The sequence below is a fragment of the Oxyura jamaicensis genome, chromosome 4 (assembly GCF_011077185.1).
Source record: "Oxyura jamaicensis isolate SHBP4307 breed ruddy duck chromosome 4, BPBGC_Ojam_1.0, whole genome shotgun sequence".
Lineage (NCBI taxonomy): Eukaryota > Metazoa > Chordata > Aves > Anseriformes > Anatidae > Oxyura > Oxyura jamaicensis.
Window position 1 is genome coordinate 65271693 of NC_048896.1, and position 27472 is coordinate 65299164.

Genomic DNA, 27472 nt, shown 5'->3' on the forward strand with positions numbered 1-27472 from the left:
TCCAAGTATTAGCTTTCCTCAGTTTTTCAGGGCTCTTGGCAATGTCAAGGATCTCTTTTGTGTGTATTATTTTATTGCATGTGTTCTTTGGCATGTTTTTTTTTTTTTTTTTTTTTTTTTTTTTTTTTTTTTTTTGTTTTTTTTTCTGTAAAATTGAGGCCACACTTAACACCTTCCTGTATAAGATTGCATATGTAGACTTTCTGAGGACTGGCAATAAATTTGTGACTAAGCGTGACCAATTATTATGTTTGTTAAAACTTTTTGTGTCTGCCTTATATTAAGAGTTTTGAAACTTTTTCAGAATTGTAAATGTATGAATGATTCAGTGTGGGTGAAGTTGTAAATGAAATCATTTCCATCTTTTGTCTGCTATGGAGCTGCGCGGTGTGGGGTGTTAGGGACAGTGCCGCCAAGAAATCTCCTCAGAAGAAAGAGGGGAGCCGTATGGCCCTGCCTTGGGCTGTGGCCATGCCACTGTGCTAGGGCTGCCCTCCGTGCCTGCTGGTGTGAGTACAGGGCCATTTGTTTTGTTGGGTTAAGCCACTAAATGTTGGTTTCATTTGTTAAATTTCGAGCAGGAACATGCTGAAGGACTGGGTGGTTTGCTGAGGAAATGAGGACCTGTATGCTTGCTACGGCAATAAAGAGAAGTGAAGCGTGCCAGATGTTTCAGCAAAGTACATGAACACTATGTCTTTAATGTTACACAAAGATCAGCAGTACATCAGAGAGCTTTGCGATCAGGAAAGTACAAAGGAGGTATCATAAAAATAATCAAGTCAGTTGCATGGTCAGTTTGTCAGGCTGCCGTACAGAGCCAGCTGAGTTTTTATTTCTTGGTTTAAGAAAACTTCTTCATGAAGTGGAGTTTCAGGTATGAAATTGCAAGGAATATTACTGTCATGCAGGCAAGAGCCACATGATTCTGCCACAGGCCCCAGGTACTTGCATCAATGCCTTGATTTTTAAGATACTGGTCTCCGGTACACCACCTACAGATAAATACAAACAGATTTATAAACTTTGTCTGTTTTAAGTATCTCAGAAGATCCCTAGAAGTTGTCCTCTGATTTTGTGTCAGTAGGAGGCTGGGCAAACCTCTGTTAAATGTTGCTGTTTTATTTTCTATTTATAAGCTTGTTTTTCAGGTAGCTACAGTCACTTTCTTGCAGGAGGCTGAAACTGATTTTGTTAGGCTGCATGATCATAATGTGCATATGCGTTCCAGTAAATACAGTATAAAAAAAGATAAGAGCACAATGGCAGGTATGGCTGATGTTAACAAAGTGTGACAAAGCATAGACTGCTCTCTGCAGACCGATGCACAAACCCAGTAAGAGTCCATCTTCCATATAAAAGCTCCTGTGAACTCTGCTGGTCATTGATAAATGTCCATGAACAGACTAAGACTCATGGTGGGATTCATTTTAATGTACCCAAATACTTACATTGGGATTGTCTGTTGAAAGTTATTCTTGCCCGGTAACCCTGTGTTGTTACTGATGGTACAAAAGTTCAGACCAGACAGTTCATTAATTTGTAGTGCCTTTTAAAGCAAAAGAAACAATGACAACAGAAATTAGCAGGTAAAGGAATGATAAGTTAGCAAGTTGAGCCATAATTCAATTGATAAAAAGTATGATGGTATCATTATTTATAATGTTGGCCAAACCTACTTTTTTTTTTTTTTTTTTTTTTTTTTTTTTTTTCCCCAAGAGCAGCACAGTGCCTTTTCTGTTACGAGAGAGCTGCATGCAGTCCACACAGCGCAATGCTCGAGTGTCTGTAAGCTGTAACACCACCCGCGGGTTAGAGTGCTTTTGCACAGGAATATCACAGCCCCAACTTCTCAGTGAAACACCACCGTGCCTTAAATTATCAAAAAACAGGAGAAAAGTTGTCAGCTTGACGTGGGTTTGTTTGATGACAAAGAGAAAAAATATTTTTGAGGGATAACTCTGTTCTTCATGCTGTATCATTTTCGTCCCGTTATGTTGCAGTGCATGTAATTAGTTAGCTTTGTTTCTCTCTCATCTGAGGTCCTTCCTTCTTACAGAAATTAGCTCTTCTAAACAGCTGTGGGTGCTACTTGATGAGAAGCCCTTCTTTCAGGATACCACACCACGTTTGAAGATTGCTGTATTTAACTAGCTTACCTTTTGGCTCATTAATGCATTAAATTTGGAATTTCTTCTATCATTAGTAAAGAGCTTCATTCTAAGCAAATAATTTTCATGTCAGTACACAGGAAACTACAGCACTTACCGTCATTCCATATCGAGGGATGCTAAAGTACTTGAGCCAGGAAAGCCAGGACACGATGCTCGTGAGATTTACCAGCAACCCAGAGAAAATCTAGTCAATGAAAACAAAGTAGAAAAAAAAGATTACAAAAAACAAACAAACAAACAAAAAACAACTTGCTGCTAACGTGATATTTTCTAGCTCTCGACTCCTTTTCCTCAGATTAAAACCAAGTTGACAGGCATGTCTAAAGGAAGGAGCTCTTGCAGTGGGGTGGGGAAGGAAGCATTTCTGCTGCTGAGCTTGAAGCTGTGGCCCCATGTGGTCCTACTCCCCGGCTGCACACGCTGTGCTTGCAGCAGCCCGCTTCTGGCAGGTTTGGTTGTTGGTTCGGCTGTTCTAGTTCCAAGCTGCCTGGTGGCTGGTGCTGCCACAGACGCAGGGGCAAGTACAGTCGTGGTCTCAGAGAGCAAGCGGTTCTAGTTGTGCCTGCAGAACATCGCTCCGAGCACTTCATGCTGCTGGCAGTGCTCTGCCTGCCGGAGCCGCTGAGAAGACCTCAGGGAAACTCCCCCTGCTTCACACCCAGCCACGGGTTGTTTTGGAAAGCACAAATCCAAACTCAACCCTGCAGTCTTTTTGCAGAATTTGGCTGAACTCTGTGCAGTTTGGATTTCTCTCTAGTGAAGTAAATAATGCTACTCACAATCATAAAAACAAACGTGATAGTTATGACTAGGTTGGCTACAGCGACCACGTTCTGTCCTGTTGCGATGGCTAGAGCCATGGAAGTGGCTGTGTAGGACACCATCGTAAGGGTAAACAGCATTATAAAGAAGGCTTCTGCTGTCGGTTTCAAACCTTAAAGAGCAAAACAAGAAAGTTTTCAGTATGATCCTGCCAAAAGCGATACCACAAGCTCTACAGGGCTGTGCTGCCTACGGAATGTCTTGTCCGGCAGCATAGGCTGTGCAGTTGAGACCCAAGACTGCAGCTGGACTGTGACATCCAAAATGTGCATGCCCTGTCACCAGAGGACAGGATGAATAAGGGATACGCCTCTAACTGTGGTAACATTGGAGAAAGTTTGCACAAGATGTGGTAGAAGTTACAGTGGGTACTCCACATGGAGAAGGAAGGCTTCTCCATGGCTCGACTTGTCTGTGAAAGCAGCAATTTCTGGTGAGCCTCCATAAGTGGCTGTTATGGAGTATTTCACTTTTTACAGTGGAGAGCTCCCTAATAGCCAGGGGTATTTGGTAGCTGTGGATTTGGTAGCAAGGTCTCTCGTGCCCCAGTTTCACAGTCTAATGAGAGATGATTGAGTCTAATGACAGCTGATGCTACCTGCTTTTCTGTTCCGTGGGGAAAAAACTGATCAAAGTGAACTGTGATTATTGTGTAATTTGGTTTGTACTTTCACACTTCTGGGACATCCCTAAAACCTTATGCTAGGAAAATGGTCTGCCTGGGACATGTTTGAGCATGGCATTTGAAGGTGTTGACTGTGACTCTCCTCTTTCTAGGGGCAGTGGAGAAGAAACATACTACACGTTCTGATCAGAATGCTCAAATCTTAAGAAGCGTGTCTGTAAAAGCATGGTATGCTGCAGGCAAGCACAATAACCGGTGCCATGCCAATGTAGTGCTCTGGCATATATAAATCTACATGTATACATGTACATACATACAAGTAAGAGCCTTGGTAACTGGCGGGGGAAAGGAAGGGTAACAGAACCGTGGAAGGCAATACTTGCCTAACATGAAGTATGTTATGCAGGTGAAGATAATGCTTGGTAAAGTCCTCATGGGTATCAAATCAGCCACTAGCTTTGAGATGAAATATGCAGCTGTTCCGTAGTATCCGCTGATATACTCATGTCTGGAACACAGAAATATGTACAGCATGTCACAAAATCTGATCACTAAAGTAAATTTGTTTTAAGTTGGAGACAAATGAAGTCTGGTGTAAACTGGAAAAAGGAAAAAAAAAAGTTCGTTCACGGATAGGCTGTAATGTTAACATCCAGTAAGCCATTCACTACAGTAATGGTGCTGTTTTCATATGCAAATCAATATGAATATTTGTGCACATGTTTTTTAGTAAAGGTCTGTATTGGCAAAACAGAGAGAGTAATGCTTAATTAACTTTCCTTTTCTCAGCAGTGCAATCTGTACAGCCTTAAAGAGTCCAGTGAGGCACTATTTAATGTTGTCACAATGCAAGTCACAATCTTAGCAAGTCACAAAATACGGTGTTCACCATTTTTTTCCCTATAAATATTAATTTAAAACTCTGAGGCATGTGCAATCATAGATATGGTTTGGGGGATTTGCAGACCGTTCACTAACAGGCTAAGAGTACGCACCGAGCACTGGCAGGGAAGTAATTTGAAAACCATACATGAGGCATACTTAAATGTCCAGGAAGATAAGCAAACAGATGACCTCTAACAATAGATCGTGTTCATGTTTTAACAGGTTTTACTTACATAAATATCTTCTTCTCCACAACAAAGAGTTCAATAGCTGAAATACTGCTGAAGCACTGGTTGGTGGTCAGAAAGAACATGGCACCAACTCTACAAACAGCAGAACAGTAGGCAATGTTAAAGACGTGATACAAATGCGGTTTTTCCACTGTGGCATGTGCAGGCCCATGCGTAGTGCCTGGAGTGTGGCAGTGTTTGACCTCCCGCACAGGGTTCCCCAGGAAAACGTGTGGCTGCAAATCTGGGGCCACAGCAAAGCTGACATGGTACACACAGCATTTTGCTACAGGAGGGCAAGGACAGTCTGTTCTTTGATACAGTCAGAAGCTTGAAAATGAACTGAATTTCCTATTTATTTATTTATTTATTTTAGTTTAATTTCCTGAGAGTTTAGAAATTCTCTGGCTGCAAGGCATGTGTGTGATAAAAGACAAGGAAGCCTTGCTGCCACACTTTTATAAAGGTTTAAAACTAGACGGTGGATATGTCAGTGCTTTGAAGCAGCACCTTGCAGTCTGCTGCTGTTGTGCATTTTCAGCTGCCTGACAGGCACTGAGATGTCATCCTGCCGAGGAACATTGTTCCCTTCAGCTGGACGGCTCGGCCAGGCTGCAGCACGCCGGGCAGGATGGGTTCCTGCCTCACTGTTGGGCAGGGAGGCAGGAGACCACCCTCACCTCCACATCAGTAAAGCAGCACGACCTTACGTACTGAGGAGGAGCGTTTGCTCTAATGAGGCTGATAGGTTTCCTAAAGCTCTCAGTGGTTGCTTTTCCTATCCTGTCCCGTATCCTATCAGAACAAGGAGGGAGCTTTTGGAAATCCAGTGAGTGAACTGACTAACCTGTTCTGGAGGCCGGAGGTGTCGTTTTTAAGTCCAAAGAAAATGGCACCTACAATCAGTCCCAGGAAAACTGTAACAACCACCTAAATGTAAAAAAATAAAAATAAAAGTATTGTTCTCATTGCTTTCCAAGCCTCAGCAATTATTTTCACACTCCCCAGTGTACAATTGTGCTCTGTTGCACACCTTATTCATGGGATTTGTTCTTAACAGCATTGGTATCAGGCAGTTCTGTCATCTGTAAGCCCCAGCGATGCCTGATCCTTAACGCACTAAATCACTTGGTCTGGGGTACCCTGTCCCCAAGATCTTGCCAACAGGAGCAAGTGTCAGGGATAATTGAGCTCCAAAGCCAAGTGTACGGGAAAGCAAGGATCCTCGCAAGACCCCTTTGGAGGAGATTAATGAGCAAGGCTTAATGAAGCGTGTACTTGTAAAGGAATGTGTGTAAAATCCATCCCTAACGAGGTGGGGAAAGAAAAGAGATTGTGAGAAGAAGTCAGGACCATTAACCTTGGGGTATTATGAGATGGGTGAGAGTCTAATTCTTGTCACAAGGTCAAGCTTTTACAAAGCAATTATTAAGGATCTCCATAATATCAGCATACAGACACACACACGTACCTGGAGCCTTTTAACCTTGGGGACTCTGGGCACATTTCCATACCACGCTGGCTGCTTTGTTCTCTTGTTATGTAGAATGTAAGATGACAGCAGTCCCTGCCCCTGCCTTGGGCCTGATTTTTCTGTTGCCTCCCCTGCTGTGAATCGCCATGGGAGCGTTGCTGGCGCAGAGCCTGCAGGGTTTGGTTGGTGCACTGGGGGATCCCTGAGGCCTGGCAGCCTTCGTGTTTGAAGGCAACACGCGACTTTGAACCAGACCACACTTCTGGCTTTGGTTCTGCTGCAAAAGCAGTGCTAACAGGGCCAGTTGGTAGAACGTGCTCATGTTCTGTAGCAAGGGCTAGGCTCTGGTTTTCATGACTTATTTTTCAGAAGGTATCACACTCCTTGTGAACAGACTGGGAAAGCATCTCTACATGCGAGCCAACACTTAGTGAGCTAAGATAATTAATTATGCAAAACAGTCATTGAACTATCCTTGGGTGGAGGTGAGAGGCAAGATTTGAGGCCAAATCCTGCTGTGCCAAGACTGGACAATCAGCCTAGAGTCTGAGGCATGTTCCTGAGACAAGGTGTGCTACTACAGGGAGGTCACCTGTCTCTGGCCAGCATCAGGGAGCAGAACACCTTGCTGGAGAAGACCCTGCCACCCAAGATTTTATGTAGCCCAAAATACATCACTGAACTCATTGTGCTGTTCATATGGGAGCATTCAGGACATCCTTTGGTGAACCAGGTGTCCAGACCTTGCACACACCTTTGTTCAGATGCTACCTTCATTCAAAATACCAAGAGGCAAAATTGTTCCCCATGGCTGGTCTAATACAGGAGCGGGTGAAAGTCAACGTATATTACAAACCAGATAGATACAAATAACGTTACCTGAGCTATGGAAGCTTGAGGGTTTCCTACCAGATTTTTGAACATGCGCCTGGACACCCACTTCAGCTGATGACAGAAGGAATTGGTATATGTAATTTGCCTGAAAAATGCTTTTGTTTTCTTTGTATTTCCAGAAGAAATATTCTCTAGTATTGCTTTTGTTTCTTGGTAGTAGGCAGAGTTGCAGTATTTTTCTGCTAACTTCTCAGCCAAGGTTGTGGTGTATTCAATGTGTTGTTCAATGCTCTCTGCTGGAAAGGTTTAAAAAAATAGATTTATACAAAAAGAGTAGTGTAAGGGATGGGAAGATGCATCAGGAGCTACGGCTAAAGAGAATTTCTGGTTTGGGGATGATTTCAGCCTTACCCCAACTTCAGGGAAGCATTTCCCTGTCCCTATTCCCAGCCTACTTGGAGGTGGGAAACGGGAATTTCAGAACAGATAAGCCGTTCCATTATGTTTAAAATAACAGGCATAGATACACCAAATGTGTTCCTAACCAGAATAATTGTCCTGGTTTATCATTAGGGCTAGTGCAGGGCTTCAGTTGATCTGCCTTGAAGATGAAACCAGCTACTTCTCTGTGCTGAGCTGTAACAAGATTTCCTTAAATTCCCAGACATTACAGCTTCAGCACAGGCAAATATTCTTTTGCCTTTAACACCTAGTAATTTGATTGTGACACAAAAGCATGCAGGTCAGTTTGTTGAAGAAATGGATAGCAACAATTAATAAATAATTAATAAATACCTCTTTATGAGAGGCAAACTATTGCAGAGACAGGAATATTTTATATAGTAGGGCTGTACATTAATTTGGTATTTATTTCAGGAAGTGTTAATTATTTTCAGTGTATAAACAAACAGTATTTAGGAAGGTCATGGCCTTAAAACAACACAGGTCAGCAGTACATAACAGCCCGAGGCACACGGATAACCACATACATGCACAACACTGTTACTACTCGTCTGACACTGTGAGTGATGTGTCTGTGTTGGGCTGGACACCTGGCTGCAGAGACATGGCAGATATTGCATCCAGCTCTGTGCCTTGTACCTGAGTTGGCTTCGTCGGTCTTGTTCACCACCACTGCCGTGGAGTCCCCGTTGATGATGTCGAGGAAGAAGTCGGCAGGATTGTTGTAAGGCTCGCACTCGTAGCCTGCAGTGACAACGTGACAAGCACTAAGCGGCAGCCTGGTGACGGGCAGGAGGCTGCGTGCAGCCACCACGCCTGTACGAGGGATGAGTGGCGCTGCAAGACATGCCGTCAGTGAAGGCAAGGCAGCACGCCTGCTGAACCCCAGCCCACGCTTTGTCTGATTAGCACATACCCAGCAAGAGCTGATGAGAAGTCAGCCCTATCATCCAAAACACATATAGGTCAAGAGGAACCCCAAGAGAAACGCTCCACCTCTTAAAACCTTGGGCTTGCTAATCCATACCACATCCAGTTCCCATCACGTGCTATTGCCATTTTTCTTCTCAAATGCTCGTGCAAGCTGCGGATGTAGGCGCAGCAGTCACCACGCTGCGCTATGCTCACCGATCGATTGGAAGTAGGCGATGGTCTGCTGAGCGGGGCCGTGGTACAGCATCCGCCCCGCGGCCAGCAGCGTCAAGCTGTCAAACAGCCGGAATATGGAGTACCGTGGCTGGTGGATGGAGAAGATGATTGTTTTTCCTTGCTTTGCCATCCTGAACGAAGAGTGAAGAGGAACAGAGGTGTTAGCTGCAAGAGTCCTTTCAGCATTTAGACAGAGAATTTGCAAGGTCAGTTAAGGCTTGGTCGAGAGAGGGGAAGGGGGAAGGAAAAAGGATGCAGAGGAAATCTGTAGGTGATACCTAAAGTGCCTCTGTGAGAAAAGGGAAGGTCCCTCTTGCTGGGGAGGCTGCTAGGGGAGAAGGTCCAGGAAGGCTCTGGTGAAAATTGGAAGGCTCCAGAGAGAGGCATTTAAGTTGTTGAAATGTAAGAAATGCAAAATGACGTAAAATTTGCAAGTTTTTGTCTTCCCAAAGATAGGGCTGAGATGTTGTGATGGGGAAGAATCTAGCTGCGTTCTAACTAATATCTGTAGTCAGACTGTGCGGCAGGCATATTTATCACTGTTCTGGCCAAGGCAGATGTGAAAATAAACACTTGCACCTAAGAACATAGCTGTCAGGGACAGACGGCAGCCCTGGTGTGCACTTGGGACATTGCTTGACACTGGGAGACCAGACTGCCTTTTCTTACTGCCTTTGCAGTTTTGGCTCGCTGGAAAACAGTGATATGTGTGATTTCCCTGTCTGCTTATTCTAAGTATGATCCAAGTGCAAACCAAGTGCAGGCACTGGTTCCAAGGACATCACCTTTTCAGTAGCTGCAGGACGGCGTTAGCAGTGCTGGCATCCAGTCCAGTGGTTGGCTCATCCAAAAAGAGGATGGTGGGATCTGTGATGAGCTCCATCCCGATACTGGTCCTTTTCCGCTCTCCCCCGGACACCCCACGCGTGAATTGGGTGCCAACCTGGTGTGGAACAAGAAATTTGTGTCACATGGCCCGGTAACACATGCTGCAGTGACCAGCATCCTGCTGGCATGGCGGCATTCTGGAAGAGCTGTAAGAAATTTCTTAACATTAGAGTTAGCTGCAATACCCTCACCACCTTTCCCCGTCCACACGGTGTGATAACGCATGCAGTAGCAGCACAGAGCCTGTACTGGTCACCACACAGAGGCGTTGTTAATTCTTACAGGACTGAAATTCTCTGGGCTACTTTACTTTTTTTTTTTTTTTTTTTTTTTTTTTTTTCCCATCTGCCACATGACTAATTAAATCACTTCATATTTCTTCGTGATTTAAGCACTGCATTTAAATGCCATTACCTTGGAGTCCGCCACTTTGCTCAAACCCAGCTCCTTGATGATCTGATTAACTCGTTCATTTTTGTCCTGCTCCTTCACAGAGTTGGGCAAACGGAGTGCTGCTGAGAACTGGAAGTTTTCTCTGATGGTCAGGGTTCCCATCACCACATCATCCTTCAAAAGAGGAAGAGCAGATACTCGGTGTTGTTCACTTGGCAATTTGTATTTCCTCTGATAACTGTATCCAGCTGTGTTTTATGTGGTCCTTGCATGGAGAGGGGTGGTGGCAACTCCCACAACATGTGGCAGGAGCTTCCAAGGTGGAAGGAGGGAAAGGTATGCCCGAAGGGATGTCGTTTTCCTTCACTTCTTGGCATGTGCTACTCCCCAGCCCACCCCGGACAGACCACGGCATTGGTGACACCACCCCTGGGCAAGTGGGGGTGAGAGCTGTGTCCTTGCAGCACTGCCACCATTTCCTGCAGCTGTGGGCAGGAGGGGACAGGAGCAGCCTTGGGGAGATGAACGCTGTCCTACCTGCACTACGTATCCAGAGGTACATTTAAAGTTGGCAGGCTGAGGAGCTCCGTTGATCAAAATGTCACCAGAAAGCCCATGAGGGTCTTTCCTTGCAGCCAAAATGTCGAGCAGCCTAGAAGATAAGGAGGTCACTTTGTGTAAACAGCATGTATGAGGTCAGATTTCTGACCAGGAATCCCTGGTCACAAGATGGACAGTGATGAGTAAGCATTCTGTAGTAGAAACATGCTATTTAGAAAACCTCTAGCAGCCTTCAAGGGGCTGAGTTTCTTTTCTCCTGGCTTCTTAAGGAAGTGAGGTCTGTACAATTTCACAGTTTGTGTCCATTCACTCAACAGTAGGAGCTTAACCCGGAATGGTACGTAGTGTATCAGTGAAGTGTGCTACACTTAAATTACGTATTTGTCATTTAAGCTGATCGTCTGTTTTGAATTCATGTACTTCTCAGAAATCAATGAGATTTGCACAGTTGTAAATGAAAACAAAATCTTTCCCTGAAAGTTTTGTCTATTACTGCAAAATATGTGCAGATTCATTCTCTCCTTGGTGTAAGTAATGCACAGAACAGAGGTGACACTTACGAAGATTTACCACTGCCAGTGGGCCCCAAAATTGCATTCAGTCCTGGTCTCATGATGCCACTGTAAGACAAAATAGATAGATGACATCAGCAGTTCAGAGTTTCTCTGAATCTGATTTTCAGGCAGGCTACACTCAGAAGCCGGGTGGAAACAGCTTATAAGTGTTGAGCTGGGGAGAAGAGCCTGTAGAAATGACGGATGGGGATGCTGCTGCCTTTTCTCCTGGTTGCTGGAGCACGTGCGGCGTTGCTGATAGTTCTGCCTAGCCCCTAAATGTGCACGCAGCGAGCACTTGTGTACGCAAGGGGCAGGCTGCATGCGCAAATGCCTACGTGTTGTGATGCCAGCTTTGTCTGGCACCGAACACTGGTGCTGCTTGTTAGCAGTCCCCGTTGTGAGTACCTGGGCTTTGGGTCCGGCCCAGGACAGCCATTCTCGTGGTCTAGCACCGTGCAGCCTTGGAGGCTTGGTTTTACTTTCTGACCTGTGCTTCTTCCCCTTTAATTTCTTATTGTGGAAATTTCTGGTTCTACAGATTAAGAAACATGCACAGTATACATATGTGACTTTATATGTGATTTTAAGACAAAACCAGTATGTAATGAAGGAAATGCAGATGCTGCAATTTTTGTAAAAAGGGAAAGAATAATGTGTGTTAAGCATTGGTCTCATAAAGCAAACCAGGGGACGGGCCTTCTCTTGCTTTGCGGCAAACAACCAGCGTAAAGCAGGCAAGTTATCGTAACGTGAGGCCCTCAAGGACAGTGGGAAAGACTTCACCAGCTCATGGTTTGTAGACATGGGAACTGCATACAGCAAAAGACCCACAGTGTGACTCCAGCACCCACTGGTCTTTCCTGTGTTCCCAGGGTGAGCCAAGGCACGAGCGAGGAGGAGCTCCTGTGTTTGTCACCACAGCACAGTGGGAGACGTGCCGGGGAGAGTGATGGCAGTGGGCTTTGCTGCCAGGAACAGAAGTAAAAGATGGTCTTACTACAAAGAGAAGTCAAAATACCTACTTGAGATCTCTCAAAACTTCTTTACTGGCTGTTTTTCTACAGCACAGGAACCCAGACTTCACCTTCACATGGTAGGAGATGTTGTGGAAAGTTAGTGTGCTTCCTCCCTGGTTTGCCAGGTCTGGAGAGGACTGCTTCCTGCTCGGGATGCCGTTTGTACTCGACTCTGACATCTGAATGTTTAAGTGGGACTGGCCTCCTGCCATTTTTCCTCTAGAAATTAAGAAAATAGAGGGTGGGGGGAGAGAAGAAATTTGGTTAGATATGGAGAAGAAAGATGCGCCTGGCCCAGTGTGTGGCACTGGACCTGCTGGGGGCCTTGCAGATGCATCCATCCCTGTCTCTCTCCATCTGGGTCCTGCAGCTGGAGGTGAGGTAGAGCTGGCGAGGATACGGCTGCAGCGCCTGCAGCTGGAGGAGCCTCCCAGCCCTAGCGAGCCCTTCTCCTGTCCGAGCTCCAGGCACCTTTCACTGCAGGGCTTTGCTGACTTGACGCTCGTCCTGGAGGACAGCCTGGGACAGAGGAGTGCTGCAGGTAAATTCTGCCAGCATGTTTGAGACTGCCAGCGCAATGGGCTCTCTGAAAGGCCAGCTGCAACCTGTGAGGGGCAGGGGGACCTGGCTTGATACTCCTCTCACCCCTGGCACTCCTGTGCAGTGACAGCAAAATTTAGAAATCGTTGGTTTATGTTTTTAATGGAAATAATTTGGTGAAACTACAGGAACACAGCAACCAGCACCGTTCCCAAGGCTTTCTTTTCCTTGGGCTTGTTTTTATGTCAAATCTAGAAGGCTGTTGCAGTGTAATAACCATCATTACTTCCCCTTCCCTTGTCAGCCAGGCTCCTACCTGTAAGCCCAACTCAAGGTGCAGGCAGTATGGGGAGGCTGTGCTGGAGGAACATGCTCCTGGGGGATGCTGGCCAGCCTTGCACAGGCAGACCTTTGTCCCCTTTGTGCTGCCGAGTGGCACGGGCTAGCTGAGACAGGGCCAGGATCTGGCCCCTCCATTTATATCTGGGGGACTGCTCTGAGTCTAACTAGGGCAGCTGGCCCCAGGTGAAATGGTAACACAGCAGTCTGGGGCAATGGAGAGGCAAAAGGAGCTGCCAGGAGCTGTGGGAAGGTCAGTCCCCTACGTTAATGTGGCTGTTCCCTTGCAGCAGCGAACACAGATGGCGAGGCCTTCTCAGGCATGCTGAAGAAATGGGAGAGCAGTTAATAAAACGAGCCTCTCCAAAAGAGACGTTTAATCAAACACAGTCATATGGTCATATAAGAACCCAGCCCTTATCTTTTCCACTGATGCTGGCATGCTGCTGTGGTTGTTTGCCAGCCAGCCAAGTTCCCAGCAGCAATGAGCACAGTGAAGCGCTGCCTCCAGGACCAGGCTTTCTGCATGCAAGGGCTGGTGGCCGGCAGCACGATCCCATCAAGGCCACCTCTTCTGACAAAACCATGGGCTTCTCTGCTAGCAAAAATGTGAGGTCTTAGCGTTTCAGCCCATCACATAATCTTGCACCAATTTTCCTATGATGAAAATAAACTGCGTTCCACATGTGATTAGGATGCGACTGGTTTATTTTTAAGTTAAGCTAAAATGGATCCTCAGCAAATTCAGTGTCACTTAGATGTGCAGCTGTTAAAGCCTGGAGGCCTTTTACTTACAAACTCCCTACGCTCTTATCTGCTTGCTCCAGAGAAGACTTCTCTGCCTGCTGCAGAGCAGCAGGACCAGCCTGGCCGGGCACCAACTGCTGCCCTCTAAGAGGAAGTTTTGCTAAAGCGGAGATGTGCACTCAGAACCACCGGGGGAACATGTCGCTGACAATCTACTGTGTGCTGAGCAGACGGACGTTTGCTTGCACACATACGGGCTACCAAACCCTCAGCCACGGAGCAGCACCGTTACAAAATCCCTTGAAGCACTGGGCAGCCAGCTGCATGATGTGGGTGCAGAATACATCAGAAGAAAGTGCAGCACTGACCTAGGTATATTGATGCATCTGTACAGTACCTGGATGAGTATTTTACTCACCCAGATTTTTCTCAGCTTAGTATTTCAGTGTTGCTGATGAAACATTGTGAACATGCTATGTGAGGTGGGAGTCTGTGGAATGGTTTCGTTCTTTTTGTTTTGTTTGGGTTTGCTGCTTACTGGCAGCTAGGGACACAGAAGGGCACTGGCACAGCCAGGCCGCTGGTGTATGTCAGCACGGCACTTAGCGGCTGTGGGTGGCTCTTCATGGAATCATAGAATCAGAGAATATCCCGAGTTGGAAGGGACCCATAAGGATCATCAAGTCCAACTCCTGGCACCGCACAGGTCTACCCAAAAGTTTAGACCATGTGACTAAGTGCACAGTCCAATCTCTTCTTAAATTCAGACAGGCTCGGTGCAGTGACTGCTTCACTGGGGAGCCTGTTCCAGTGTACAACCACCGTCTCAGTGAAGAACCTCTTCTTGATGTCCAGCCGAAACCTCCCCTGCCTCAGCTTAACACCGTTCCCGTGGGTCCTATCACTGGTGATTACAGAGAATAGGTCACCTGCCTCTCCACTCCATCTCGCGAGGAAGTTGTGATGAGGTCCCCCCTCAGCCTCCTCTTCTCCAGGCTGAGCAGGCCAAGTGACCTCAGCTGCTCCTCATATGTCTTCCCCTCTAGGCCCTTCACCATCCAGTCTACTGGGACCTCTCCAGATTCCCAAGATTGTTGAAAAATAATTGAGAGAGGTCCCGTGATGATGTTAGCCAGCTCTTTAAGCACCCTGAGATAAATCCCATCGACAGCCATGGACTTATATGGATCCAGGTGGAACAGCAAATCCCACACACATTCAGGGTTGGTTGGGAGTTTATTATTCCCACTGTCATGCTCCTCCAGCTCAGGATACCCTGGATCCCGAAGCCCATCATCAGTGTTGAAAACAGGTGAAGAAGGCATGAAACGTCTCTGCTTTGCCTATGTCATTGGCTGTGAGGAGACCTTCCCCATCAAGTAGTGGACCTATGTTTTCTTTGGTTCTCCTTTTTCTGTTCATGTATCTAAAAAAAAACCTTTTTTTGTTGTCTCCCACAGACACGGCCAACTTCAACTCTAGTTGGGCTTTGGCCACATGAATTTTCTCCCTACAAACAAAAACAGCATCCCTATATTCCTTCCTCCTTGCCTGACCTTCCTTCCAGCAGCCATACACTTTTTGGGAAGGTGAGGTGGGCAGGGACAGGGCTTGCCTACCACCTTGAGCAGAAACCTGCCTCCATTCTCCCCCTTGGCCTACGTCCCCTCCTACTGCCTGGTGGGATGGGGACACTTTCATCTTCTCTGTAGCAGGAGACACTTGTGCTGTGGCAGGCTCGTGAGTCTGTCTCAGAGAGGGTAGAGTACACCTCCACCAGTCCATTTCCTTCTCTCCCTGATGCTCCCCAGCCTGCTCACCTCCTCCTGAGTCTCCACCACCAGGCTAAGCAACTCTTCAACCTGGGCACACCTCCCACAGGCATACCCCTCGCTGCTGCTGTTGGATACCGACAGCAGACTCGGGCACACCCAGCAGCCCAAGACCTGGATGGCCATGTGTTTCCCCAAGCCCTCCGTCTGGGTAGCCACATCGGTGACCGTGGCTGGAGAGACCGCAAGAGATGCGGAGGCCATGGCTTTCTGCCTGGTGGGTACCATGGCCAGGTTCCTCTCAAGCAGGTTACAGGTACCGATGGGAAAGACCGCTGCAGGAGAGCAGCGAGGGGCCCTCCCTGCTTGCCCTGCCTGCGTGAACTGCCACGCAAACTGCCACACCTCGCCGTTTGCCCGTCCTGGTCGCTCGTGCCCCACAGAGGCTGCCTTTGAACGGATGGGGAGGGGGCACTGCCCACTCCGCCCACAGCTCGTCAGCCTCCCTCACAAGGGCTGCCGGGGCCTGGCAGATCCCTCGGCTGCTTCGGGTGGCCTCAATGCTGAAAAAAGCCCTGCCCGCCTCGATCCCCCGCTCCGCTGCAGAACGCGTCTGCCCCAGAGCCGATCGCCTCGGCGAGAGAGTGGGCTGTGGTCATTGAAGAACGAAATGGCAAAACTCTCTGTTGCTTAAAAGTGGAGTGGTTAGTTGTCAGCTGCTATGTGAAATCTGTGTTACTTTTTAAAAGGAGTATGGCCATTGTGCTCGGCAGCCTTGGTTCTGGACATGCTGGTGGGAAAGGAGCTCTGGAGGCTGCATACCAGCGGTGAGCAGGATGATCCCCAGCTCCTGTCACGGAAACTTCCAGCTGGAGACTGTTCCAGCAGTGCTTTGGGTCGCAGCTGGCACGGTGCAGGGAGAGGAGGAAGTGCTACCCGCAGAAGTAATGTCTGCGCCCCAGCAAGAAGCTTGTAATCTCTCTTTTGGAGACTTTTTTTTTGTTTTTTTTTTTTTTTTTTTTTTTACATTACTGTAGGATAAGTGCTCCCAGTGAGATGCTCATTTTATAAACAAACCCTTCCATTTCTGATCTACCAATAAGCTTCTCCATAGGAATACAGGAGGATGCTCCTTTATGGCAAATGTAATTGTTTGCTGTTTGCATTTGCTTCTTAAGAATGGATTTGTAAATATTACTGTAGCTCTTGTAGAGAAAATAATTTATCAAGTTTAATGTGAGATAGAGCTATGAAGCATATTAATTCAGAACACTTGCAGGACAAGGAAACAACCTTGACAAAATCTAAAACAAATCACTTCATATGCAAGCTAGAATTCCCTAAATGAAGTTGCCTAGAATTCATTGCAAATTGCTCTGGTTAAATCTGTTATTTTTGAATCAGTTGAATTGATGAGCTCTTTGGGAATATTACAAATTGGATTTATTTTCCCCAAATCTTCTAAAATATTTTTGTTGCAACTGCTTTCAGCATCAATCTCAGTTCAAGCCTAATGGAAAAAAACTTTCCTTTAGAGAGACTTAGTCTCAGAATTTTTTTTCAGGAGACAAGATATTGGATCTTGAGATTTAACATTTTTACTAGTGGCATATGCAATTTTTACTAGTTGATATGCAATGGCACAAAGCAAAACTAGAAACAACTAAACATACAACAAACTACCACTGACTTAAACTTACTTTAACCTTTTAACTGCACCAAACCCTATCTGGAGTCTTTCAAACTGTTTTAGTGAATCTGATTGAAAGCCTTAAGATATACTGTATGTGTAACAGCTAACTGACATTCCTTCATGCCAGTCTTCCTCAAAGCTTTGGCACCGGCAAAATGTGCAGTTCAAATACAAAAATAACATCCCAGTAAAGTAGCGGCAAAATTTCAAGTGGCAAAATTCAGCAGTGCATTTTGGTTGATTTTTGAAAATCTGTCTGGTTATTTTAAGTATTTTATCTCCATGGAGAATTTGAGTTGAAATTACTTAGGGAGTAAGAGTTTTGGTGACCCCAGCAGCTTTCGGCAAAGTTTTCTAGATGAAGGTCAAAGCCTTCAAATCATAACCTGTCCTCCTTTTTCTGAATCCTTGAGCCTGCCAGGGAAACCCCTATTGAAAAAGCGTTTAATTTCTCCTATCAATAATGGGTACAAAGTTTAGCTTTGTGGCGTGCTGGCTGAAATGGTTTGTATTATAGACATGCATCTTAAACTGTGGATAAACATAAATTCAGAGGGCTGCACAGCCTCGTACAGCCAGCCCAGCACCGCACAGCCTTCTTTCTCAGGAAAACACATAGGAAAATGAAACCGCTTGAGTAAGTAAGGATAATGCGATTCGGACAATCTGCAGGTTAATTGGAAACTGATTTACTGGGGATTTGTAACCTGCCTTCTGTGCAAAGCAGCCCTCTGCACTTACCCAAGTGTTGTCTGCGGTGCATTAAGACACACAGGCAAGCTCTGAATGTGGCTCTTCCTGCAGAATAGTCTTAACTTTTCACCGTTTCACTAATTTTACTTTAACCCTCGAAGCTTTCTCCCCCCATTTACAAATCATATATTCACGAATTCCATACCAAATTTCTCAATCCAATTCCTTGGAGAGACAGGAAAACGTAGGCAGGTGTTTTGTTACATTTTCACAGCTGCTGGATAAAACAGAAAACCAAAGCCAAGCACACCACGATGGAAACACTTCGCAGTGGCAGAGCAGCCCCTGCGTGCCCCGGGGGCAGAAGAAGAAGAGGCGGGGCCGCGGCCGGTCACTCACCCGCAGCGCTGGGTCAGGGCAGCAGGATGGCTGAGGCGGTGGCAGGGTGGTGGGAGCCGTGGGGACCAGAGCGGTGTCCCCAGCTGCTGGCTCGGCCGGCAGGGATGGGTTGTGGTTCCGGCGTCATCACGTCTTCTGCTAAAGTTGGGTTCTCCCTGTGCCGTCACCCCAGGGAGTCTCCACCCTCCGCAGGGGTAAGGAGAGGGCAGGGCCAGGGTAAGGCAGGACTTTCACCTCTTCTTACTTCAGCCCACCGAGTGGTGGTGGTTTTGTGGGATAACAGCGAGGGCATGTCCTTGAAACTGTGCAGGGAACCAAGCCTGACACAGCCTGATGCAGGCAACTTGGTCCCTGGCACATGCTGTCTCCCTGGCTGTGCGGGGACATCCTCTCAAAGAGGCTGTGGCTTTCCAGCAGCTGTGCTGACACGCGCAGTGGTGGTGGTGCTGAGCACTCCGCTCCTGGGGTTTGCTGCCTGTCCTGCTTCCCCGTGCCAGGGCCTCTGCAGGTCCCAAGCGCAGCACCCGTAAAGGCGAGTGGCGCCGGGAGAAGCTCCGTCTGCAGCCCAGCTGGGCTGCTGTCACGTGCCTGCAGCCCAGGCGCTGTCGCCAAGCCAGCTTTTGTAGATGAGTGAGTTAATCTCTTAATGTTCGGGAATCGCATTCCTGGGCTCTTACCCTTTCTTTTATTACTAATTTTAACATGATTTAATTTTTTTATATTCATACAAGACTTGCAAGCATCCTAGCAGCTAGTGAAAGCTACAGTGTGGTCCCAGTAGTGTTTGACGAGGTACTTTATATGAGTAAATGAATGCAGAAAATACCAGTATCTCATGCAGGGAGCACATCTGTACTCTCACCTGGTCTCAGGTCGGGTATCCCCCATTGAGTCAGCAATAACCAGAGCACTAGCACACGACCCAGAGGAGGCTATCGCTGTCAGCAAGACTGATAAAGCAAAGAAGGAAAACGGAGATGACTAACACCACTTGTTGTCGTAGATACTCACCCTTAGAATGCAATGTGATTGTTTTTTTTCCAGCTGAGGTCACAGATCATTTGTGCAGATCAGTTCCAAGCAGGTCAGTGCATGCTTGGTCCTGCCTTCAGGACCACCTCAAAGAGAGCTGCAGCCTGCGTTTGCGTTGCAGTCTGAAACAAGGAGTGAAAAGCATTCAGCCTCTCTTTCTGCAGCATTGTGGGGGTGGATGGAGGTTATCTGATTTGCCTGTGAGGTTTCCTTGCATACAGCAAGCACATAAACTGTTCGGCTCAAGTGGGGAGTCAGTCTAGTGAGGCTACTGGAACTAAGCTGTGAACTTCACTAGCTGTAGAGATGCTTGAAAGTTTTGTGTGAGTATAGTACTGAGGTAATTCCTTTAAAATTAGCAGTAAAAGAAGGACAAACAGTGTGGGCACATGGTTCCTGAGCAGTAAGACAAGAGATTTCATCAGTGGGGACTCCAACATCTCAGGGGGTTTGTTGTGACTGCAGTCACATGAAGTCTTGGCAGGAGCAGCTGAACCCAGACCTCGTGTTGCTGCAGGGCTCGAAACCTGCTCCTTCTGAGGTAACTGATTTGAATGTTGAGAGATAAGGAGCTTCCACCATAATCAATTTATTTTTTATCTTACTGTCCTCAAGGCCATGCCTGCCATCTGCCTGTCAGCTGCTAAGAAGCCCTGGCACGCTTATTTGTCAGATGAGAATGCATGACAAACATTCATAAATTTTTCAACATCTATTTCAAGACAAACCTGTGGCCATATCACGCATACACACACAAATAATAATACAAAAACCTGAGTATTAGTAACTGATTAAGTAGGGACTTCAGCCTTTCAGACCCGTGTTTTGTGCAGTCAGGTGTGTGACACAGCTCTGGCACAGAGCAGACCTTTGGTCAGCTCACAATACATAAAAGATGTTTCATCTCAAACCATGAGTGGGGTGTAGCCTTATCAGACAGTGCTTCAGAATAGCTTTCATCCATTTGCATGTGCTGTTTAATATTAAACCTGACAGAGGGCCATTACCCCCGGCATCCCGTAGCTTGGGCAGAAGCTGTGGTCCTTGCAGCCACCAGCTGCGAGGTTCCTGGGGCAGCCTCTGGCCCTGCCGAGGTGGGAAGGGCTCCGTGCCAGTACCCCAGCACCTGGAGGCAACGTTTGTAAAACAGGAACAGGAACGTTTGTGAAACAGGAACTGTAGTTACATAGGAAAATGAGACTAGAATTCATTTGGGAAGAATAATTGTTGCTAAAAAAAGGTCTGCTAAAAAAATTGATGCTAAAATTGTTGTCAAAAAAAGTGGTGAGTGCTAGGATGGGCTGTGGAGCCTGAGTCTGATTTTACCTGCAATGATGCAAAGCGGGAATGACTCCTGAGCTGAGGATCAGGGTGGCGTGGTGCAGGAGAGCACTTGCACCGTGATACCGCAGGCGAAGCTCTTAGGACTGAGAACAAGATGAAGATGCTGTAAGGCTCGGCATTCACACACCTCAGGACATTATCTGTGCTGCAGAAAAGGCCAGCTAAGTCACCAGGACGTAAATATCACACATATTATTACCTGGTGCAGGGATATCTGGTCAGTTTCACTGACGTGCTGCCTCCTGGTGGGCCTGTCTGTGGCCCCGTGGTCCTCTGGCCTTACCAGCCTCTGTTCTGCTTTGTGGACCCAAACACGATGCGCGAGCAGTCCCATTTGCAAGCCACGTGGAAAGAGTGAGGCAGGCAGTAAGAGCAGTGTGTAGGTGGCTGTCTGCTGTGTCAGAAGGCTGCTCCGGGATCAAAGTATCGCGAGCTCCTTCTAACGACCGCAAGCCACGTCCTGTCTCGCTCTGCGCCCCAGCCGGCTGCTTTCTTTCAGAAATGGAGCCACAGCAAGGGGGCTGAAGCGCAGCAGGTGGGGAGTGCCGTGCTGGCTGGGAAGCGAACTCGGTGACGCTCCCCACGGCCTGGAGTCCAACCAGTGCAAGGTCCCGCACCCAGGCGGGGCAGCGCCGAGCCCCAGCACAGGCTGGGCAGGGAGTGCACTGAGGAGACGGGCGTGGGGCTGCATGAAAACTGGGCACGAGCCAGCCGCGTGCGCTAGCATCCTGAGAGCCGAGGGCATCCCGGGCCATGGCACCAGCAGCGAGGCGAGGGCGGCGATTGCCGCATGCGGCTCCGCTCCCGTAAGGCCCCAGCACGTGTTTCCCGCTGGCTGCCTGGGACTCACAGCAAGGCCGGGTGGGGTGTTTTCAGAGCTTGGAAATGGAGAGCCAGCGCTGCCGTTTGGGGCTGGAGAGCGAGCTGCAAGCCAGAGGGTGGGGGAATTGCTGAAACTTCCCAAAAGCCTAAGTCCTCCATTCGTAGAAAGAGAAGTCAAATATTTAGGGCATCTGGTGTCTGAGGGGGAATGAAGAATAAATCCAGAGAGGATTCAGGGAATTGTTGAGCTACCCCTACCCAAAACTAATAATAAGTAAAAAGTTTTAAGAGAACGTGGTTGTTAAAGAATTAGGAGTCAAAGTCGAAAGGAAAGCAGATACTCCCTGATGGGAGAGAAATGCTGAATAAAGTACTAATGAGGCAAATTTTGTTTTACATCAAGAGGGTCATTGGGGAATTCAAGCAACGTGTGATGCTGTGCTATGGAAATATGTATGTGTAGGTATATATATACTCCCGCTGAACAAGTACGCAGGAGTTGTGTAGTATGTCAAAAGCTAAGTAGGAAAAGTATCTGCAGTCACTCCAAAGGGGGGCGAGAACGAGGAACTCAACACTTCCAAAATGTACAGGTAGATTTTACAGAACTCCTTAGAGTAGGTAGATTTAAATACTTGTTAGTCTTGGTAGATCATTTGTCAGGGTGGGTACTGAAGGAAGCTTTCCCTTCAGTATCTGCTACTGCAAACATCGTAACTAAAGTAATTCCAGAACAAATAACTCCCAGGTATGGAATTGTTGAAAATATTGACTGATCAAAGAAATAACTTTATGTCAGAAATATTGCAAGGGCTAATATGGACTCTAGGAATTAAGTGGAAATTTCACACTCCTTGGCATCCTTCCTCTTCTGGAAGGGTGGAGAGGATCAGACAATAAGCAGCAACTAAGTTCTGGAAACTCAGCTTCCCCAAACAAAATGCTTACCATTGGCCCTTCTCTGAATTCAAAATGCACCAAGAAAAGATGTGGGAGTTTCACCATATGAAATATTATTTGGATTGCTGTACATGGACAAAGGGAATGAATTATCTCAATTTGAGACAAAAGATGCTTTTCTTAAGAACTATATACTCAGGCTGTCATCCTCTTTGTCATCTCTCAGGACCCGTGGATCATTAGCTCAAACCCCACCCTTGGAAGCCCTAATCCATCCATTCCGAGCAGGAGATTGGGATCTGATGTGAACATGGAGAGAACTGAAACTGCAACCTGAGTGGGACGGACTGTTCCAAGTGCTCCTGACTACCGAGACAGCAGTAAGAACAGCTGAGAAAGGGTGGACTCATACCTGAGTAAAAGCATCAGTTAACCCTGATACCTGAGAGACTGCATTAACAAAGACTTTTAAGGCTAAAACTGTTAAAACTATCTATTGTAAACCTTTAACTTCTCCTTAGAGGAATTCTTAATGAATTAATGAGTAAAAGGGATTGAATTACACAGAATGGGAGTGTTTCCAGGGACCACTTCCTGGAAGTGGGAGAAAGGAGGGTGTTTAATCCCCACCAGAAGAATCCTTACTAGTTCGTGATTTTTAATGTTTTTCTTAATTATTATAGGGGTGTAAATATACATAGAAATGATGTATTTTAAGTTTATTTTAGTAATACCTATTCTCAATGGATTAGCGATAGGATGGAGGGAAAAATCAGCATTTCCAATTAATCCAGAACATCTCTTGAGTTCTATTTTGAAGTAATTGCTGGATTTGCACCCAGATGTCTAGAAAGACTGAAAAGGCCTTGTCCCTGATTGCTATTTCCAGCAGCAACTGTGTCTAGATTCTCTAGATTTCTAACAATGGCAGATCATACCCAGTCCTGGGAAGGAATAGATTTTGAAGTTGAGCTCCCTACACATAATTCTGGCTACAATATACTGTGTTATCAAAGGTGCCTTTTAAACAACATTGATAGAAAACTCAGGGGGCAATATTACTGACTCTGGGTGTGGAAATATCCATGAAATAGGGAATAATCCATACTGTACTGAATATGGTAGCCACAGGAATGCTGATATACATAATGCACAGCAGATACAACATGAGAATCCTGCAACCAGATGGCCTGTCCCAAATGGCAAGGGGTGGTAATGGTTATGTGGTAGTCAAGCCAGGAAGGTGTTGCCCCTAGGATGGAAGGGAGCTTGCACCCTGGAGGCAATAATTCCAAATGTAACTATTATTGAAGACCCACAAAGCCAAAGCCCCATGAGACCACATGCAGAATTAAGTTGAGTCCAGATAATCCTCTAGTAAAATTCTCTAGTATTTCACAGTTTTGCAAAGTGGTTTTTACCTTGGTTAAGGGTGAATGAATTAGAAAAAGCTATTGTAAATATCTCAAAATACAAAAATATTGTAAATATATTGAAGATCTAGAAAATAAGATAAGTTTGCAAAAATAGTACTCTAGAATCAAATAGTATTAGATTTATTAATAACCCCATAAGCAGGAGAGTGCACTGTAATTAATACTAGTTGCTGTATATATGTAGACGAAATGGGATGAATTTGACTGATCTCAAAAATATTTGGGAAAAAAAAAAAAAATCCTACATAGAGTATCTCAAGATGACAATTCCTGGGGATGTGGAAACATTTGGGAGAAAGTAATTTCGTGATTACCTGAGTAGAATTGGCTCAAACAACTATTTGTTGGTGTTGTAACAATAATGGCATTGTATATCTGTCTTCCCCCTTGACATCCGAAGAAGAATATTGCACCTTAATGTTGGAAAAACTCTAGAGTGTAGTATATGAAAAGGTGCAAAAACAACAATAGGAGTAAGAAAAGAAGAGGGGGGAACTGTGAGAAACAAAGTTGTGTTTTTGCAGTAGATAATTACTTTTCTGTATTCCAAGGTAGTTGTGTAGTCATTATAAGGAGAAATGCCAAGTAGGTAAGTGGACAGTAGAAGACCTCACTGTTCCAAAATATCGTAGAAGCTTGAGAAAAAAAGGATGAGCAGTGTGGGAACAGTAAAACAAAGATCACAAGTTCTCAAAACATAAGAAAGGAGAAGTTAAAGGGTTGAAAAAAATAAAAATTGTACATATATGGTAAAGAGGAGCTTGTGAACCTGTAGTACTCAGCCAAGGAGGAAACAGGGGAGGTGATCAGGCATTGTGTAAGAGGGAATAAAGGGTTATGATTTGTTTACTAAAATGTGCTCCTGATTGACAGAACGCCCACCATTGTAATCGCGAATAAAATAGCTTCACAGAAGATCCTGTCTGAAGAAAATTATTTGAGATGTTTCTCACAGTGGGGCGCCTTGGATAGGTGGGCTTTTGGGCAGGGGAGGGAGGGAGGAGGGTATTGGGGCTGGGTGGTGGGAGGGAGGCAGGCTGGGCATGCAGACCCGCACTGGAGGTGGGGGTCTGGTCATGTTGGTCCCTGATCCCAGGGACGCTGGCATGCATCAGGGTGAATAAAGTGTTTGAGATGTGCAATATGTCTGGAATAGTTACTGTCTTAATTGTCCAACATTTGTACCACATTTGGACAATTATGACAGTTCATATTAATATGAAGTTATGGCAGTGATTGATTTATGACTTTGGCCACAGACCGGATTGCACCAAGGAGCCAGAGCTCCCATTAGCTTAGAACCAGAAAGAGCTTTTATTGAGCTGGAACTGCAGCGAGCTTGGAGCAAGCAGGAACAGGAGCTGGGTGGGGCTGGAGCTTTGAGGCACCTTGTAACAAGAAAGAGCATTTCTTGAGCCAGAGCTGTGATTAACTGCAAGTTCCATCAACTTTGGGCATCAATTAGCAGCATCAATAATACAACCCAGTCCCCTGGAGGCCCACCCAGGTTCCTCAACACCAAAGAGAGGTAAACAAACCAAATTGTCTGAAGTCAAAAAAAGACAAACCAAGCAAGCTGGCTAAAGACCAGAGACGAACCAAGCAAATTGATCAGTGACAAATAAACACGAAACCACAAGCTTCCTCAGCTTGGGGTTCCCTGGGGAGCTGCTGCTTGCCTGACCCTGGCAGCTGCCCCCACGCACTCCATCATCAGGGTACTCACTGGACATGGCCGTTAGCACAGATGTCCCCCGGTGCTGCCAGGTCCGTGCTCAGGGCTGAGACTTCCTAGCTTTCGGCCATTCCCACATGCCATCAGCTGTGCTGGAGAAGCCCCCGGTGAGGTGGTGGCCTAGCACTGCAGCTGGGAAGACACAGCTCTCGATGCCACCTGAGCTCCCTGCCCTCCAAAGCAGTCACAGCAACAGCCGCTAGGGTGCATGAAAGCGGAGATGGGGGGTCTCAGGAGTCTGCAGTGCACAAGGACTGAGAGGCCCTGTTTATGTGGGCTCAGTTACCCCAGTTAGCAGGCATGCCCCTTAGGAGACCCAGGAGTCAATGTGTCATCAATTAGGGCCAAATTACCACTAGGAAGGCCAGCATCTCTTACAGGAGTAGAGCAGGTGCTTATCTTACAAGTTAATATAGACTTCAGCTCTTGAAGCACGTGCGTACCCCTGAGCCCTTACCTGTACGTGTTCCCATACCTGTGTGCGCGCACCCATCCACGTACACCTGTACGGTGCTGTCTGCACTACGCTCACTGAGGGCACCGGGTGGCTGGCTCCAGAGATGCACCACGGCCGGAAGACCCCTGTGGAGAGGCTCTGGTGGAGAAGCTCTTGCAGAGGGGCTCCTTTTGGGTAGAAAGCAAGTGAAATGTGTATTTTTTTGGTGCTGGTGCCTGAACGTCGGCTGCTGGTCTGTCCACTGTCGCAGTTTCTCAGCGCTGCCACTCGCCTCACCAGGGGCCCTCAGTGCTGGCCACAGCTGGGAGAAAGCCTCCAGCTCAGGTGCTGCCGGCCCCGACCCCTGCCTGCCACTTGTCGCGGGGTGGCAGCAGTGCTCACTAATCCCTGCTAAACACTGCTCACTAATCCCTCTCCTCCTCCTCCTGTACGGTCACAGTCCAAGCGCCTAAGCAATATATTGGAAGTGGTTATAAGTTTTTTGACAGTTTTATAAGTATTTATGCAAAATATTTAACCAATTGGCTGTTGTCTTTCTCTCCCCATAGGCAGCAGCAGCTCCTTTGTCTGGCATATGAGTGCATTTCCGTAAAAAACCTTAGATCAAATGTTCTTTGGGGTGGTGTCAGGGGAATATTTTAAAAGACTTCTGGTTTCTGGCTTCTTCCTTGCACCTGACTGCCCAGCCAGCCCTGCGATGCAAACGGCACCTCCACAGCATTTCCTTCTGCAGATGGTTTGTTTCCAGATCTCTGCTTTGACCGCCGGGCTCCTCGGCTGCAGATTTCAGTCTCCCAGTGGCTTTCCCCTGGCCATAACGTGGCTGTACCAGTTGTTAATCAGTTCTGTTGCCCTTACTCCTTCACACATTAAACTCATCCTGCTGCTATGGGATGGTGCTAGTGGCCCTTATCTTACTTAGACCAGGCAGCACGGTCTTCTCCAACAGTGGTTGTAACCTGCACACGAAGAGCCTGGACATGGTACCCACCAGGAAGAAAACCATGGCCTCCACATCTCTTGAGGCCTCTCCAGGCACAGTCTGGTATGGTGCACTAGAATCAGAGGGACTGTGTGCCAGTGAGGTCCTTTGGTTGGCTCCACAAGGTGCTGCTTAAAGGGAGGCACATTTTAAGTGCTTCTACACAAATGCATGCAGTATGAGGAATAAAATGGATGAGCTAGAAGTCTTGGCCCAGTCCCACAGCTACGACATCATTGGCATTAGCGAAAGCTTATGAGTCCTGTGGCTGGTGTGTCGTGAAAGATGGTTACAGGCCCTTCAGGAGGGACTGGAAGGGTAGGAGAAGTGGTGGGGTGGCGCTGTACATGAAGGAAGGGCTGGACTGTGTGGATCTTGAAGTTGGTGAAGGCTAAGTTGAGAGCTTCTGGGTAAGGATTAAGGGATGAACAAACAAAGGGGATGTTGTTGTGGGAGTCTATTACAGACCACCTGGCCAGGATGTTGATGCTGATGAATTATTCTTTGACAG

General features: G+C 46.7%; 1 protein-coding gene across 4 annotated transcripts; it reads right to left on the minus strand.

Annotated features, from left to right (window-relative positions):
* Positions 1-797: 797 nt before the first annotated feature.
* Positions 798-26301, minus strand: ABCG2 (ATP binding cassette subfamily G member 2 (Junior blood group)). 4 transcript variants are annotated; one of them, XM_035324673.1, is made up of 16 exons: positions 26180-26301; positions 12077-12291; positions 11058-11117; positions 10474-10588; positions 9958-10110; positions 9441-9598; positions 8635-8786; positions 8146-8250; positions 7090-7337; positions 5584-5666; positions 4740-4829; positions 4005-4129; positions 2954-3108; positions 2269-2358; positions 1452-1549; positions 798-995 (listed from the first exon to the last, which is right to left on the minus strand). In XM_035324673.1, the coding sequence occupies exons 2-16, from the start codon at positions 12280-12282 to the stop codon at positions 845-847; spliced, it is 1989 nt and encodes a 662-aa protein (XP_035180564.1). In that variant the 5' UTR covers positions 12283-12291; positions 26180-26301; the 3' UTR covers positions 798-844. The 4 variants fall into 4 exon arrangements, with proteins under 4 accessions (XP_035180564.1, XP_035180561.1, XP_035180563.1 ...); XM_035324670.1 differs by having other exon boundaries at positions 7090-7340; XM_035324672.1 differs by lacking the exon at positions 26180-26301 and adding an exon at positions 25514-25791 and having other exon boundaries at positions 7090-7340; positions 12077-12289.
* Between the last annotated feature and the right edge of the window lie 1171 nt (positions 26302-27472).

Coding starts and splice junctions, on each gene's coding strand:
- ABCG2 (XM_035324670.1), bottom strand. CDS start 12,282: ATGGCAGGAGGCCAGTCCCACTTAAACATTCAGATGTCAGAGTCGAGT. Junction 9,599..9,957: donor GCAAAGTGGCGGACTCCAAG/GTAATGGCATTT, acceptor GTTCCACACCAG/GTTGGCACCCAATTCACGCG. Junction 2,359..2,953: donor TCACGTTTGTTTTTATGATT/GTGAGTAGCATT, acceptor TTCATTGACTAG/ATTTTCTCTGGGTTGCTGGT.